The sequence below is a fragment of the Marmota flaviventris genome, chromosome X (genome assembly GCF_047511675.1).
Source record: "Marmota flaviventris isolate mMarFla1 chromosome X, mMarFla1.hap1, whole genome shotgun sequence".
NCBI classification, from domain to species: Eukaryota; Metazoa; Chordata; class Mammalia; order Rodentia; family Sciuridae; genus Marmota; species Marmota flaviventris.
The window spans coordinates 135,145,523-135,163,794 of record NC_092518.1 but is presented as its reverse complement, the minus strand read 5'-3'; the positions used below and the strand labels follow the sequence as shown (position 1 = coordinate 135,163,794).

Genomic DNA, 18,272 nt, shown 5'->3' with positions numbered 1-18,272 from the left:
TGTGGTATAATTTGAGGACTAGTGTTATGATACCTCCAGTATTGCTCTTCTTGCTCAGTATTACTTTGTCTATTCTGTATCTCTTATTCTTCCAAATAAATTTTAGAACTGCTTTTTTTCTAGTTCTGTGAATAACGGCATTGGTGTATAATGGGGATTGCATTGAATTTGTATAATGCTTTTGGGAACATGACCATTTTAACAATATTAATTATGCCTATGCAAGAACATGGGAGGTTTTTTCCATCTTCTGAGTTCTTCAATTTCTTTCTTTGATGTTCTATAGTTTTCATTGTAGAGGTCTTTCCCAAGTTGTTCTTTTTGTGGGTTTTTTTTTTGGGGGGGGTCATTATGAATGGGGTGGTTATCCTAATTTCTTTTTCAGGAGATTCATTATTTAAGTATAGGAACACAAATGATTTATGTATGTTGATCTTATATCCCGCTACTTGACTGAATTTATTTTTCTGCTCCAGCAATCTTCTGGTGGAGTTTTGGGGGTCTTATAAATACAAGATAGTGTCATCAGCAAATATAGTTTGACTTCTTCTTTTCCTATTTGTATCCCTTTAATTTCCTCTCTTTGATTGCTCTGGCTAGAGTTTCAATTGACTATGTTGAATAGGATTGGTGAGAGAGGACATCCTTCTCTTATTCCTGATTTTAGAGGAAATGCTTTCAGTTTTTCTCCATTCAGTATGATGTTAGATTTGAGTTTATCATATATAGGCTTTAGAATGTTGAGGTAAGTTTCTTCTCTTCCTAGTTTTAAGAATGAATGGGTACTGGACTTTCTCAAATATTTTCTCTGTATCTATTGAAATTATCATGTGATTCTTGTCCTTAGCTCTATTTATGTGGTGAATTACATTTATTGGTTTCCATAGATTGAACCAACTGAATCCCTGGGATGAACCCCACTTGATCATGGTGTACTATCTTCTTTAATTTTGTTTTGAATGTAGTTTACCAATATTTTATTAAGAATTTCTACATCTAATTTTGGATATTCCTCTGATGTTTTCTTTCTATGATGTGTTTTTGTCTGGTTTTGGTATCATGGTGATACTGGATTTATAGAATGAATTTGGCAGCGTTCACTCCTTTTCTATTTCATGGAATAATTTGAGAAGGACTGGTGTGTGTTAGTTCTTCTTAAAGGTCTGGTACAACTTGACTAAGAATCCATCAAGTCCTGGACTTTTCTTGTTGGAAGGATTTTGATAGCTGCTTCAATTTTATTACTTCATATTAATCTGTTTATGTTTTCTATTACATGATTCAGTTTGGATAGGTCATATGTCTGAAGGAATTTGTCAATATCTTCAAGATATTTTAGCTTATTGGTATATAGCTTTTCTAATGATCCTCTGGATTTTATAGTGTCTGTAGTGATATCTAATTTTGTTAATTTGGTTCTTCTCTTTCTTTTGGTTAGTTTGGCTAAAGATTTATCAATATTTTAAAAAAATATTTTTAGTTGTAGATGGACACAATACCTTTATTTATTTATTTTTTTAAATGTGGTGCTGAGGATCGAACCCAGGGCCTCACACATGGGAGACAAGTGCTCTACTGCTGAGCCACAACCCCAGCCCAAGGTTTATCAATATCATTTATCCTTTCAAAGAACCAACTCTTTGTTGTATTAATCCTTTGTATTGTTTTTTTATCCTCAATTTCATCTCCAATTTTAATTATATCCCATCTTATACTGATTTGAGTAGTAGTTTGTTCTTTTGTTGCAATGTTAGATTATTTATTTAATAATTTCTACTTTCTTAATGTAGGAACTTAATGCTATAAACTTTAATCTTAGAACTACCTTTATACTGTCCCAGAGATTTTGATATGTTGTATCTCTATTTTCTGAGATGTTTTCTTCTATGAAACATTCTTTATTCAAAACTGCATTATTTAATCTTCGGGTATTAGAGTGGCTTCTGGTTTTTGTATTGCCCTTGATTTCTAAATGCATTCCATTATGACCTGCTAGGATGCAAGGAATCATTTATGTTTTTTGTATTTGCTAAAATTTGCTTTGTTCCACAAAATATGATTCATTTCAGAGAATTTTCCATGTGCTTTTGAGATGAAAGTGAATTCAGTTTTTGATGAATGAAATATTCTATAGAAGTCTGGCAAGTCCATGTGATTAACAGTATTTTTTAGCTCTGTAGAATCTTTACTCGGCTTGTATCTGAATAACCTATCTAGAGGTGAGGGGGTATGTTGAAATCACCCAATATTGTGGTATTGTTAGACTACATTTTTTAAAATCCACTCATCAGTTGACAGACATATGGATTGTTTTTTATCTTTTCATTGTTGTGAATAAGACTACTATAAACATTTGTGTATGAGTTTTGGGGATGGACATTTGTTTTCAATTCTCTTGGGTAGATAACTAGTAATACAATTGCTTGGTCATTTTATAATTAATATTTTGCTAAACCATTTTGTAAAGGATAGTACTATTTTATATTCATTTACATGAGCCATCAGCAATGTCTGTGGTTCTAAATTTTCCATATCCTCATCAATCCTTGTTATTTTTCCCTTTAAAAACATTGTAGCCATTTCCCTAATGACTAGTGGAACACATTTCCATGTGCTTTCTTTTTTTTTTTTTAATTTGAGAAGTGTTAAATATTCTTTATTTAATATCATACATAAACCACACTAAAAATGCCTTTCCATAAGGAAAGAACAGCATTTTAGATACAGGGAATTCTAATCAAATTGGCATGGTCAACAAAAATATAAAGTAGAGGGCTGGGGATGTGGCTCAAGCGGTAGCACGCTTGCCTGGCATGCGTGCGGCCCGGGTTTGATCCTCAGCACCACATACAAACAAAGATGTTGTGCCTGCCGAAAACTAAAAAATAAATAAATAAATAAATATTTTTTAAAAAAATATAAAGTAGACACTGCTTCCTTATCTTCAAACTTTAATAGGCTAATGAACACAAATTTAAACAAATGTGAATCATGCTTGGTTCTGAGAGAGTGAAGGGATTTCCCCCATATTTTAAACATATTCACATAATCAGTTCTATAAAACTAAATATAAAACCAGTTTTCAGATGTCATTCACCATTTTTGTGAAATACTGAACATTACTAATTAAGTCCAACCACAACTTTAAAAAGGGGAAACAGTGATAGAATTTACTGAAGTGGGAATAGAACCAAAATATTAATTTAACTACAAGTAAGTTTTACTTAAATCAGGATTGTCCAACAAATATAATTTTGTCAGTCATTCATGATCTGATTTCTGGTGTATCACATCAATTAAATTATGGTGCACATAAAAAAGCCAAGAGACATTTCTGTTTGGTAATAAATAAGGCAGTAGCTATTACTCATTAGTGGCTTTTTTGAGGTAAGCTATTAGGTCTGCCCTTTCTCCCTTCTTCTTAATGCCAGCGAAGATCATTTTTGTTCCGGGGATGTACTTTTTGGGATTCTCCAAATACTCCATCAGTGTATCCTCTCCCCAAGTGATGCCTTTGTTCTTGTTGGCATCTGTATAAGAGAATCCAGCAGCCTGACCTGTCTTCCGCCCAAACAGTCCATGGAGATTTGGCCCAGTCTTGTGCTTGCCTCCCTTTTCCACCGTGTGGCATTGGGCACACTTCTGAACAAAAATCTTCTTGCCTTTCTCAACATCACCCATTTTTAATTCTGCTGCAGTTTCTACGCCTCGATCTCAACGTTCTTTCGTGGCTAGCGCAAAGAAGCAAAGAAGGATCCCGATCAGAAGCCGGAGGTCCCACTCTAGCCCAAGGACACGCTGTTCTGCGCCTATGTTCCATTTATATATGTTCTTCAGAGAAATTTCTACTTAATATTTTGCCCATTTTTAAATTGGGCTATTTGTCTCATTATTGAAATGTAATTTGTATACAAGTCATTGATCACATATGGCTTGTCTTTTCATTGTCCCGTTCTTATCTTTAGAAGAGCAAAGGTTTTGAATTTTTATAAATTCAATTTTTTATAAATTCAATACAAATTTCCAATTTATGATTTTTTTCCTTTTGCATACTGTATTTCTTTTTTCATTTTCTTTTCTTTTTTCCTTTCCTTTCCTTTTATTTTCTATTTGGTATTTTATCTAAGAAATCTTTGCCTAATCTGAGATAAGGAGGGTTTTCTCCTAAAATTTTTTACTGTTTCTGATCCATTTTTAGTTACTTTTACATATGGTAAGGTAAGTGTCTTAATTTGTTGTTTTGCATTTGGATATTGGATATCCAATTTTTCCATCACCATTTGTTGAAATATTCTTTTTGGTGTTGAATTGACCTGGAACTTTTTTGAAAACTAGTGTACCATAAATATAAGGATTTATATCTAAACTCACATTATCTGAGCTATTCTGAGTTCTTTACATTTCCATATAAATATTAGGGTCAACTTCTCAATTTCAATACATAATCCTGCTTTGATTTTTTTTTTTTGAGAGAGAGAGAGAGAATTTTTTTAATATTTATTTTTCAGTTTTCAGTGGACACAACATCTTTATTTTATTTTTTTGTGGTGCTGAGGTTCGAACCCAGTGCCCTGTGCATGCCAGGTGAGCGCACTACCACTTGAGCCACATCCCCAGCCCCTGCTTTGATTTTGATGGAGATCACCTTGAATATATATATTAATCATGGGAAATCTGCCATTTTTAAAACATTGAATTTTTTGATCCATGAATGTGAAATGTCTCTCTTTATTTACATCTTTAATTGCCCTCAGCAGTGTTTCATATTTTTCAATGTAAAAAGGATTTCACTTTTTTATAAAATGTATTCATATTTTATTCTTTTTGATGCTATTGTGAATTATCTTCATAATATCACTTTCTGATTTTTCTTTCCAAGTATATAGAAGAACAAATGACTTTTTTGGGGGGGTGAATACTGGGGATTGAACTCATGGAGGAGCTCTACCAGTGAGTCACACCCCCAGCCCTTTTTATTTTATTTTTTAATTATGAGACAGGGTCTCACTAAGTTGTTTAGGGTCTCACTAAGTTGCTGAGGCTGGCCTTGAACTTGGGATCTCTTGCCTCAGTCTCCTGTTGTTGAGTAGAATTATTAGTGTGTATCTGTATACACACACACACACAGTTTATGCATGTATGCTGTATTTCTTAGAATTTTTCTCATACAGGATTACATTAAAGACAGTTTTGCTTTTTACCCCCATCTGAATAACTTTTCTTTTTCTTGCCTAATTCCTCCAGCTAGAATATCCAGTACACTCTTGAATATAAGTAGCAAGAGTGAGCATCTTTGTTTTACTCCTGATCTTAGTGTAAAGCGTTCATACTTTCATCATTAAATATGATATTGGCTGTGTGGTTTTTGTTGATATTCTTTATTAGGTTAATGAATTTTTTTTAATCATGAATGGATGTAGGATCTTGTCAGATATTTATTTTTTCTGCCTCTATTGAAATGATCATGTAGTAATATAATATGAGGTACTATATTGATTTTGACATTTCAAATCAATATTTCATTCCTGGAATCAATCCTACTTGGTCATGGTGTATAATTCTTTTCTGTTTCATACTGGTGGATTTGATTTTCTATCATTTGAGTATTTTTGCTTATTCATAAGAAATATAGGATTATAGTTTTCTTATGAGGTATTTGTCTTATTTGATGATAGGCACTAACCTATAAAATGAGTTGGAGATAGTTTTGTTTTCAGATGCATTCATTATTATTAGCAGTAGTAGTTGTAGTAGTAGTAGTAGTAGTAGTAGTAGTATATCTTCTTGATGAATTGGCACTTCCATCCTCATAAAATGTCCTTATCTTACTCTAGTAACTTTTTTTCTTAAAATCTATTTTGTCTGATATTATATATCAGTCTAGCCACTCCAGTTGTATTATGGTTGTACTTTGTACATTTTTATCCTTTTATTCTTTTAAAAATATTTTTTACTTGTAGGTGGACACAATACCTTTATTTATTTATTTTTTGTAGTGCTGAGGATCGAACCCAGCTCCTCACACATGCCAAGGAAGTGCTCTATCAGTGAGCCACATGCAACCTCAGCCCTCCTTTTATTCTTTTTATCCACTTATGTCTTCATATATGAAGTAATTCTTGATTGACAGTTTGAGTTTTTACTTTCAGCATTTTTTCATTCTACTGCCTTCCAGCCTCCCCAATAATGTGTGGTTGCTTATGCCTCTACTTAGGTTTTTAATTGTTTTGTTTTTCTTACCTTTATTTTTAATGCCAACTTCCTAGGGAACACCCCTAGACCATACCATGGTGATCTTCCAGTAATTGTTCAGATATTGTGCTTAAACATATTTACGTGTGGATTGGGACACACATTCGACATTCAGAAAAATTAAGAATTCTATCCTGGCTATTAAACTGCCTGTATAACACCTCATATTTGGTCAGGGACTAGAAAATAACTGAAATAATTTCCAATTTCTCCTGAACTTGTGTAAAAACATGCAGAACTCCAGGAATATGTGGGGCCTTATCAAAGCCTAATATAGCTTTCTCGTTATATAGCTTTCTCTGTTAAATTTTTGGCTGGTCTCTCACTTGCTTCAAACAATACTCCAACTTCTGGCAGCCATGACATTTGTCTTCCCCCATTGATTGCTACAAGAATGCTATAGTTTTGACAAATGGGCATTTTTTCCCCTAAGAACTCAAAAATCAGGTCAGCTGCATTCACTCTTGGTCCTTATGGCTTCCATGGAATGGAGCTAGGGGTAAGGTGGGAGATCAGAGTGGAGTTCATTTTAACTGCTATGTAATATTCCATTGTAGCAACAAACTGCAATTTATCTACTCTCCATTTGACATTATGCTTAATTTTTTGCTGTTGCTGCAGTGTCTCTACATATGAGAACTGTCTTCAAGTTAAATCCTATAAGACCCAATTCTTCCTCTTCATAATAAATATTTTAAACCAACTTCTTTACAAACCAGAAGTGAAATACATAGATAATTAATGCAAACTACCTGTACATATAATCTTAAAATATGAGCACAATGTCCTAACTATAATTTAAAAGAAAAAGTAAATATGATTCACAATAAAATAACATACTTGCATATATTAATACTGGAGCATGACAACTTGAAGTAGCCAAATGTTTACAACTATACATGGATTACAATGAATAAAACTGCTGCAAATACATGCTTGTCTCACAGTTATCATTGGTGACAATTTTCTAAAAATAATGAATAATTTTAGATAAAATTTTTAATTTTGGGGGGGGGGATTGAACTCAGAGCACTTAACCACTGAGCCACATTCCCAGACCTATTTTGTATTTTATTTAGACACAGGGTCTCACTGAGTTGCTTAGGGCCTCACTTTTTTACTGAGACTTACTTTGAATTCACAATCCTCCTGTCTCAGCCTCCTGAGCCACTGGAATTACAGGTGTGTGCCACCGCTCCTAGCAAGATACATTTTTGAACAAAAGAAAACACATATTTCTCTCAGTGTACTTGATACATACATTCAAATGCACATTCAATGTGTGCAAAATATCATACTTACATGTAAAAAGGAAGTTATGTTCTGGATTCTAATAATTATAAACATGGTTTTATTTTTAAAAATAGGCAAGATTCTCCATTGTCTGGGACTGTCCCAAGTATTTCAGGATGCCTAAAACGCTGAACCCACTAAATGTCATTGTAATCACCCACTTACCCATTCCTATACATTACCAACATAATTGTAAAGGTGGCAAGACCTCCAATAAGAACCACCAATCTAATCTAGCATAGAAGTAGTATTACAACACAAAAGTGCATGCATATCTTCAATTCTGGTAGATGAAAAATGTTTTTCAAAATAACTGTACCAACTTTTGTCTTATAATCAATATATAATGGTAACTCTTAATATTTTAGTGTTAAATATGTTTGCTATTTTTTCTGTACCCTTCAACAGGCTAATATAATTTCATTCTATACATGATTACCTAAAAGCATTTTACAAACATTTTTATCAGTGAATTATAATTACATAATAGTTGGTTTCATCATTACATATTCGTACATGCACACAACATAATTTGGTCAATTTTATTCCCTAGTACCTCCTCTTTCCCTCCTCTCTTCCCTCCCCCATCCCCTTCTTCTACTCTATTCATCTCTGTTCTATTTATATGAGATCTTTTTTTCCCCTTTCTTCTTTCTGGTTTCCCCATATGAGAGAAAACATACAACCCTTGACTTTCTGAGTTTGACCTCTTTTGCTTAACATCCATTTTCCTGCAAATGACATATAATTTCACACTTCATTATGGCTGAGGAAAATTCCATTGTGTATATATAGCACATTTTCTTTTTTTTTTAAAGAGAGAGAGAATTTTTAATATTTATCTTTTAGTTTTTGGTGGACACAACATCTTTGTTTGTATGTGGTGCTGAGGATCGAACCCAGGCCACATGCATGCCAGGCGAGCGCACTACCGCTTGAGCCACATCCCCAGCCCCTACCACATTTTCTTTATCCATTCATCTACTGACAGGCACCTGGGCTGGTTCCATAAAGTGGCTATTGTGAATTGTGCTGCTGTAAACATAGGTATGTTTATATCACTGTAGTATGCTGATTTTAGTTCTTTTGAATAAATACCAAGGAGTGGGACAGCTGGGTCATATGGCAATTCCATTCCTAGACTTTTGAAGAATCTCCATACTGCTTTCCAGAGTGGTTGTACTAATTTAAAGTCCCACCAATGGTCTATAAGTATTTGTTTTCCCCTACATCCTCATCAGCATTCATTATCATTTGTATTCTTGATAACTGCCATTCTAACTGGAATGAGATGAAATAATATACTGTATGATTTACATTTCCCTTATTGCTAAGGATGTTGAACATTTTTTCATTTGTTGACCATTTGTATTGTTATTTTGAGAAATGGCTATGTAGTTCGTTTGCCTATTTATTGATTAGGTTATTTGGGTGTCTGATGCTGATTTTTTGAGTTGTTTATTGGCATTGCATTGCATCTGTATATCACTTTTGGTAGTATAACCATTTTGATATTAATTCTGACTATTCATGAACAAGGGAGGTCTTTCCATATTCCAGTGTCTTCTTCAATTTCTTTCTTCAGTGTACTGTACTTTTTATTGAAGAGGTCTTTCTCCTGCTTGGTTAGATTTGTTTCTAGGTATTTTATTTTTTTAAGGCTACTGTGAATGAGATTGTTTTCTTGATTTTTTTCAGTAGATTCATTATTATATAAGAAAGCTATTGATTTTGTATTTTGATTTGTATCCTTGAAATTTGCTGAATTTTTTTTACTAGCTCTAGAAGTCTTCCAATGGAGTTTTTAAAAATCTTCTAACTATTGAATCATGTTATCAGCAAACAGCAATAATTTGGCTTCTTCCTTTCTAATTTCTATCCCTTTTATTTCCTTCTCTTGCTTAATTTTTCTGTCTAAAATTTCAAATACTATATTGAATAGGAGTGCTGAGAGTGGACATCTTTGTGTTGTTTCTGATTTTAGAGGAAATGCTTTCAGTTTTTCTCCATGAATCATGATGTTGCATTTGGGCTTGTCATATATAGCCTTTATAGTGTTGAGGAAAGTTCCTTCCATTCCTAGTTTCTTCAGGGTTTATAAATCATGAATTGGTGCTGAATTAATTTTCCACATATATGAATAATACCCCAGTGAATCTCAACATCATATAAATCCACAAGAATGGGGTCCTAATTAGAATAAGCTATATTCTATGTTTGTATAACCATATCAAAATAGATTCTACTGTCATGTATAACTAAAAAGAATGAATAAAAGTTTTTTAAAAACTAAACTGAGATTTCATCTCACTCCAGTCAGAATGGCAATTATTAAGAATACAAGCAACAATAAGTGTTCGTCAGGATATGGGGAAAGAGGTACATTCATACATTGCTGGTGGGACTGCAAATTGGTGCAACCACTCTGGAAAGGAGTATGGAGATTCCTTGGAAAACTGAGAATGGAACCACCATTTGACCCAGCTATCCCACTCCTCAGTTTATACCCAAAGGACTTAAAATCAGCGAACTACAGTGATGCAGCCACATCAATGTTTATAGCAGTTCAGCTCACAATGGGAAAGCTATAGAACTAACCTAGGTGCCCTTCAACAGATAAATAAAGAAAATGTGATACACAATAGATTATTAATCAGCCCATAAAAATTAAATTATGGAATTTGCCAATAAATGGATAGAACAGGAGATTATCATGCTAAGTCAAATAAGCCAGACCCCCAAAAAATCAAAGGTCTAATGTTTTCTCTGAGATGTGGAAGCTAACCCACAATAAGGTAGGTGGGAAGAATAGAAATTCAGTAGAGTACACAAAGGGAATGAAGGGAAGGAAAGGGGGGATAGGAAAAGGAAAGCGAATGGAATGAATCTGACATAACTTTCCTACGTACACATATGAATACACCACAGTGAATCTCCACATCATGTACATCCGCAAGATTAGGGTCCTCATTAGAATAAGATATATTACATGCTTGTGTAATTATATCAAAATGGATTCTACTGTCATGTATAACTAAAAAGAACCAATAAAAATAATAAAGACAATTTATCTTCCAAAATAAATAAATAACATTATTCCTAATATCTTTTTATTTTATGTTTAATATCTATAGAGTATCCAATTATATTCCCTCTTTAATTGCTTAGGAAAAACATTAATTTTTTGTGCCTTTATCGTTTTTCTCTTGGTTAGTCTTGCCAGAGGTGCACTGATTAAGTAAAGGAAGAAACCTGTGAAAAGACTAATCAAGAAAAAAAGATAAAGGCACAAAGAATGAACGTATGTTTCTTCCACCATGTTTTTTTTTCATGCTTTTCAAAAGATTTTCTGATTTCTGAGTTTGTAAGCATTTAAGGATGTAGGTAGCAACTAAAACATATAAACTACACGTTTTTCTACTTGCTATCTTTTAAATAGATATTTGATACAAAAAGACTATCTGATAGGTATATATCAGCTATGAAGCATACTCACATAAAGAACACATATGTATCTAAAACCCAATTCAAGAACTGTATGATGCCACTATTTTGAAATGTGTAAAAAGTTTATAGCTGGGGCTGAGGTTGTGGCTCAGAGGTAAAGCGCTTGTCTGACATGCGTGAGGCACTGGGTTCAATCCTCAGCACCACATAAATAAATATATATATTTTTTTAAAAAAGTTTATAGCCTAACCTTGTCAACAGTATTTTAGTTTATCTTAATTATTCTTTATTTGTTATATGCACTAGGTAAGCACATTAACTATTTTTTATATCTGTTTTTGTATTTAACATTTTCTTCTTATATCCAATTACTGAGATATGTATGTTAAATTCATCCCTATGATAGTGGGCTTATTAATTTTTCCTTGTAGCTGTGCCAGTTTTGCTTAATATATTTTGAAGCTATGTTGTTAGGTGCATAAAATTCATTTTTTAAATATTGTTCTCTGATGAAAAATCGTTTCATCATTATGCAATGATTATCTTTATTTCTGATAATGCTCTTTGCCTTAGAATCCATTTGTTCCCTATAAAATATAGCTACCCACATTTCTTTTGGTTAGTTTTTGGTGGGTTTGTAATTTCCTTTTTCACTACTTAACAGTTCTTTGTTTTATTATTAATGTCATTTGTAAACAGTGAATAGATTTTTTAAAAGTGAGTCTATATATCATATAATTCAGCAATCATGCTGCTTGATATTTCCTCAAATGAGTTTAAGACATGAACACAAAAACATGCATATAGAAATTTATATCAGCTTTATTTATAATTGCCAATACATGGAAGCAACCAAGATGTCTTTCAATAAGTGAATGAATAAATAAGGTAGAGTGTAGTGGCACCCCCTCCTCCACAAAAAAATCTTAACTGGGCCTCTCCAGAAATCTTCACCATGGCTGATTTTAGAACTGTCAACAAAAGAGTCTCTATAAAAGAGTTCAGTGTAGATAAACTTCCTATTTTCGTGTCACCCTGTTTTACTTGGCCACTGGCCGGGAAGATACCAGCACTCCAGGTGCTAGACACCCCCTTACTAGTTTTTCACAAACATGTATCCTGTATAGTACTTTGTAGAAATGCGTAAACAAAGCCTCTGGCCTTGAGCTGGGCTTCACAGAGAGGTCTACATTTCCAAGATAAGATAAGTTACCAATTGGGCTCCATGGTAACAGCTGGCAGAGGGAGGAAAGAAAGGGGACATGAAGCTCCCCCATTCTCAGGGGTTGTCCTTGAAGGGTTAACTTGCCCAGAAGAGTGAAAGAAAAAGCTGCTTTTATGTGACCTTCTGCAGACTGTGAACTTCTGAGCTCCTCCCCTTACATGCTGGGTATAAAACTCTGAAACTCCCTGAACTCGGGGTTCAGGGGATTGATTACAGCAAAGGCTGTACCCTCTGAACCTGGCTGCAGCCAAATAAAACTGTTTCCTGCTGTCTTTGGTGCCTTGCCTTCTCTGTCTCCACAACAATAGTACATCCAGACAACAGAGTATTACTATTCAATGCTAAAAAAGAAATAAGTTATCAAGTCATGAAAAAACATGGAGGAACCTTAAATTCATATTACTAAGGGAAGGGAGCTAATCTGAAAAGGTACATACTTATGATTCCAAATTATATGACATTTTGGAAAAGGCAAAACTGTGGAGACAGTAAGAGGTCTCTAGGGGCAAAGGATGAGTAGGGATGGATGAATATGCAGAGCACAGGTTATTTTTAGGGCAGTGAAACTATTCTTGATAGTACTGTTCTATGATACTCAAATGATGGGTACTGTCATTTTACATTTATCAAAACTTATAGAATATACACCAAGAGTGAACCCTAATGTAAAATATGGACTTTGGGTTATAATAATCTGTCAGTGAAGGTTCAGTAATTTTAACAAAGGTAATACTCTTGATAGGTATATGGGAACTTTGTATACTTTATGCTTGATATTGTCGTGAACCTAAGTTCTAAAATATAAAGTCTGAAATATAGTTTTTTTCAGTAAAGGAAAAACAAAACCTGAGGGAAGCCTGAGAATCCATCACCAACCAGAGGAGCCCAATGAACATGATGTCCAAATGTAATGTAGTATCCTGAATGTGATTCTGAAACAGAAAATGGACATTATGTAAAAGCTAAAGACATCTAAATAAAGTGTGTAATTTGTAATGTATCAATATTGATTTTTTGATTGTGACAAATGTATCATGTTAATATAAGATAATAATAGGGGAAACAGTATATGGTATATGAAAATTTTTTACTATCCTCACGATTTTTCTATAAATCTAAAATTGTTCTAAAATAAAAATTTTTATTTAAAAATCTAAAATAAAAATTAAGTTTATATAGAAAATGTCAGTTTTCCCTTAAGATTTCTAGAATTCCCAAATTTGGTAAGATCACAGTTACAAAGAAAATATACAAAAATTAATTGTATTTATATGTAGTAGCAATAAAAATTGGAAATAGAAGTTATTTATGCACCATTTAAAATAGCATCATGAAAATGAAATGCTTAGGGATGAATGTAACAAAGAATTTGCAGTACCCTTACACTGAAAACTATAAGACCTCCCTGAGAGAATCCAAATGGTCTAAATAATGGAGAAATGCACTGCATTCATGAATCAGAAGTCTTAGTATTGTTGAGATGTGTTTTCCCAAATTGATCAGTAGATCCAATGCAATACTCATTAATGTCTTAGCAGCCTTTTTGTAGAAATTAACAAATCAATATTAAATTTTCTATAGAAAACAAAAGGGACTAAAACAATTTTGAAAAATGAGAACAAAGTTGAAGGGGTTTAAGTGTCAAATCCATTTTGAGTTGATTCTTATATAAGGGGTAAGATAATGGTCCAGTTTTATTCTTCTGTATGCCAATATACATTTTTCCCAGCACCACTAATTAAAGAGAATGTCCTCTTCCTGGTGAGCATTCTTTGCACGTTCATTGAAAATCACTTAACATAGCATGTGTGGGTTTATTTCTATGTTCTGTATCCTATTCCACTGGTTGATGTGTCTGTTTTTATGATAGTGCCATGCTGTTAAATTATTACAGCTTTATAATTATCTTGAAATCAGGGAGGGTGATGCCTCTTGAATTGTTCTTTTTGCTCAAGTTTGCTTTAGCTATTCAGGATCTTTCATGGTTCCATGTGAATTGGTTTTTTGTTGTTGTTGTTTGTTTGTTTGTATTTCTGTGAACATTGAAAGTTTGATAAGGATTGCATGATCTTTTAAAGGGGAAAAAAAGCTGAAGAGATGTCCTGTGTGGTTTCAAGATACACTGTAAAATTATAGTAATCAACAACACAGTGTAGTTTTAATGTAAGGGTAAACATATAAATCAGTGGGTCAGAATATAGTCCAAACATTATCTGAAACTATAGGGTCAACTGATTTTCATCAAAAGCGTCATGGTAATTTCAATGAGGTAAAATATATATTTTTAATAAATAGTACTGGAATGACTGGATATCATTGTGGAAAGGAAAAAGAAACCCATGAACTTCAGCATTTGTATCACATCGTAGGATGAAATACAACCTCTAAATCTGTAAAGCTTCTGGAAGTTTGGGTTTGATGAGGATTTCTTAGGACACAAAGAACAAGAACCAAAAAAGAAAGAAATGAAGTTATAAAATAGACCTCATAATAATGTTAAAATTTGCTTTTTGATAGATACAGTTAAGAAAAGGCAAGCCACAGACTAGGAGGATATATATATATATATATAATCTGAGAACTCAGGCCATTTTTGCATTTTGATTTTTTGGTTATTTCCAATTTTCTGTCTATGTGTAAACATGTTTTCTCTTGTGTAATTGTAGCAAAACAAAATTGCTGATTTACATGGTATTTCAGATTTAACTTTAAAATGAATATATAGTGAAATTATTAAATCCTGTTAAGTAACATAAATACACCTCACATACTCAGCATTTTATATGGTGAGATCATTTAAGATATAATGCATTAGAAATTTCACCATAATGTACAATAGATCTTTTGACCTTATTTTACCTAATTGAAATTTTGTATCCTTTGACTAGCATCTCCCAAATTCTCCTGCCCCCAGCGTCTGATAGCCCCATTATACTCTTTTTGTATGAATCCCACTTTTTAAAAAATATTTATTTTTTAGTTGTAGTTGGACACAATACCTTTATTTCACTTATTTATTTTTATATGGTGCTAAGGATCGAACGCAGGATCCCGCATTTGCGAGGTGAGCGCTCTACTGCTGAGCCACAACCCCAGCCCATGAATTCCACTTTTTTTACACTGCACATATAAGTGCGATCATACAGTAATTTTCTTCCCATGCTGGCATATTTTACTTACTATAATACATACAGATGTTTCACCTCCCTGGTTAAATTAACTTTTAAGTCTTTTTACATTATTGTAAATAAGATTGTTTTCTTGATTTCTTTTCCAGATAGTTTGCTGTTAGCATATAAAAATGCTTACTTTTGCATTTTGATTTTTTTTCCCTACAACTTCCTATATTTATTAGTACTAATAGGTTTTTGGTGAAGCCTTTAGGTTTTCTATATGAAAGATCATGTTATCTGCAGAGACAGTTTTACTTCACCCTTTTCAATGTGGATACATTTTATTCCTTTCTCTTGCTTAATTGTTCTGTCTAGGATGTCCGATACTGTATTGAGTAGAAGTTTTAACAGTGGGCATATTTGTCTTGTTCCTGATCTTAGAGGAAAAGCTTTCAGCTTTTCACCATTAGGTATGTTGGTAGATGTGAGTTTGTCACATATGGCCTTTGTTATGTTGCTGTTCATTCCTCTTTTTTAAATATTTATTTTTTAGTTGTAATTGAACACAATACCTTTATTTTTTTTTTTTTTAATGTGGTGCTGAGGATTGAACCCAGGGCCTCGCACATGCTAGATTAAAGTGCTCTACGGCTGAGCCACAACCCCAACCCCATCTTATTTCTAATTTGTTGAGTTTTTTTAATTATGAAAAGATGTTGAATCTTGTTAAATGCCTTTTCTACATCTATTGGAATGATCATCTGATTTTTAAAATATTTTTTAGACATAGATGGACACAACACCTTTATTTTATTTATTTTTATGTGGTGCTGAGGATTGAACCCAGTGCCTCTCATGTGTGAGGCAAGCACTCTAACACTGAGCCACAACCCCAGCCCGACACATAATTTTTATCCTTCATTCTTAATGTAGTCTATCACATTCATTGATTTGTGTATATTGAAACATTCTTGCATCCCAGGGATAAATCTCTCTTGATCAAGTGTGTATTTCTTTTAAGGCATCATTTAATTTGGTTTGCTAGTATTTTGCTGAGAACTTTTGTATCTATATTCATCAAGAATATTTGCCTGTAATTTTCTTGGCCTATAGTGTCCTTATCTGGCCTCGATAACAAGGGATTGCTGGCCTCATAAAAAGTGTTTGGAAGCTTTCCTTCCATTTTTTGAAGAGTTTAAGAAAAATTTTTTTAGGACTGGTGTTAATTATACTTTAAGTATTTGGTAGAATACTTAAGCAGTTAAAACACAGGATCCTGGACTTTTCTTTGATAGAAGACTTTTATTACTGATTAAATCACCTTATTTGTTATCAGTCTGTTCAGATTTTCTGTTTATTCATTGTTTATTCTTGGTAGGCTGTCTGTTTGTATGAATTTGTCCATTTCTTCTAGATTATCAAAATTTTTGGAATTCAATTGTTCCTAGTAGTTTCTTATGTTCCATTATACTTCTGTGGTATCATTCACAATGACTTCTCTTTTATTTCTCATAAATCTGAATCTTCTTTTTTCTTAGACTGTTGATTTTTGTTTGTTTGTCTTTTCAAGAAACAAATTCTTCATTTATCTTTTTATTTCACTTATTTCTGCTCTTTATTTTTTCCCTTCCTTATACTAAGTTTGGGCTTTGTTTAGTTCCTTGATTTATGACATTAGGTTATTTATATGCTATCTTCTTCTTTCTTGATAAAAGCATTTATTTTAAACTTTCCTACAACTGCTTTTTGTGAGTTTTGTAAGTTTTGGTATGTTGTGTTTCCTTTCCTTTCTTTTCCTTCTTTTTCAGTGTGTGTGTGTGTGTGTGCACGCACCTCTGCATATGCTGAGGAAGGAACCAGGAGTGCTCTACCACTGAGTTACATCTCAGACCATGTTTCCATTTTCATTTGTCTCAAACTGTTTTCAAATTTCCATTTTGATTTCTTCTCTGATCCATTGGTTATTGAGAAGCATGTTTACTTTCCATGTTTGTGATCCTTTAACATTTCCTTTCTATATGTTCTCCAATGTTGGATGCATATATTTACAAATTTTATATCCTCTTGGGATAACTGACCCCTTTAACATTATATAATGATCTTTTCTATCTCTTGTTGAAGTCTTTTTGATATCCTTGCTTTTTCAGTTTTTAATAGAATTTATTTTTTCATTCCTTTGCTTTTAATCTATGAATGTCCTTAAAGGTGAATTGAGTCTCTAATAGGAAGAATACAATTGGATCTTTTAATTAATCCATTCAGTTACTCTGTGTCTTCTGATTAGAGAATTTAATCCAGTTACAACGAAAAAAAATATTAGGTAAAGACTACTTCCGCTTTGCAATTTTTGGTTGTTTTTTATATGCTATATTTCTAAATTCGTGTTCCTTCAATCAAATAATCTCTATTCATCTGTCTTCAAACTTGTTGACTGAAAATTTCTTTCTCTCGCTATCTTCCTATATGATTTGGTAATTTGTCTAGCAGAATGCTCTGACTCCTTTCTTTTTATGTTTTGTTCATCTATTACAGATATTTTGCTTTGTCAGTTCCACGAAGGTTACATAAAACATTTTTAATATTATTTTTAGTTGTAGTTGGACACAATACCTTTATTTTATTTATTTATTTTTTATGTGGTGCTGAGGATCAAACCCAGGACCTTGCACGTGCTACACAAGTGCTCTACCGCTGAGCCAAACTGCAGCCCCTTACATAAAACATTTTATACAAGATTCTTTCAAGCTGATAACTAATTAGGTTTGATCATATAACAGTAATTCCATAGTTTTACTTTCTCCTCACCTACATTTTTTTGTTTTGATAGAAATATTTATTAGATTTTATAATCTATATTCCTTGAAATTTTATTTTGGTCATTGTTATTTTTAATAGTTATGTCTCATCATTTGTTGAAATAAAATTGCTTTACACACTACCA

The 18,272-nt window shown here is 32.9% G+C and overlaps 2 protein-coding genes across 5 annotated transcripts in view; one reads left to right on the top strand and one right to left on the bottom strand.

Annotated features, from left to right (window-relative positions):
* Window positions 1-18,272, top strand: part of Tmlhe (trimethyllysine hydroxylase, epsilon) — a 72,477-nt gene that overhangs the window by 5,371 nt on the left and 48,834 nt on the right. The window contains exon 2 of one of the 4 annotated variants that reach the window (XM_071606829.1): window positions 13,048-13,199. The exons of the other annotated variants lie outside the window; for them this stretch is intronic. The gene's annotated coding sequence lies outside the window, so the exon portion shown is untranslated. The remainder of the gene's footprint in view (window positions 1-13,047; window positions 13,200-18,272) is intronic. 4 annotated transcript variants of the gene reach the window in all.
* LOC114081569 (cytochrome c, somatic) lies at window positions 3,257-3,778 on the bottom strand. Its single transcript, XM_027923032.2, has one exon. It carries the CDS (start codon window positions 3,679-3,681, stop codon window positions 3,364-3,366), a length of 318 nt encoding a protein of 105 aa, XP_027778833.1. The 5' UTR covers window positions 3,682-3,778; the 3' UTR covers window positions 3,257-3,363.

Bases quoted from the DNA above. Each gene is read 5' to 3' on its own strand.
- LOC114081569 (XM_027923032.2), bottom strand. From the start codon at position 3,681: ATGGGTGATGTTGAGAAAGGCAAGAAGATTTTTGTTCAGAAGTGTGCC.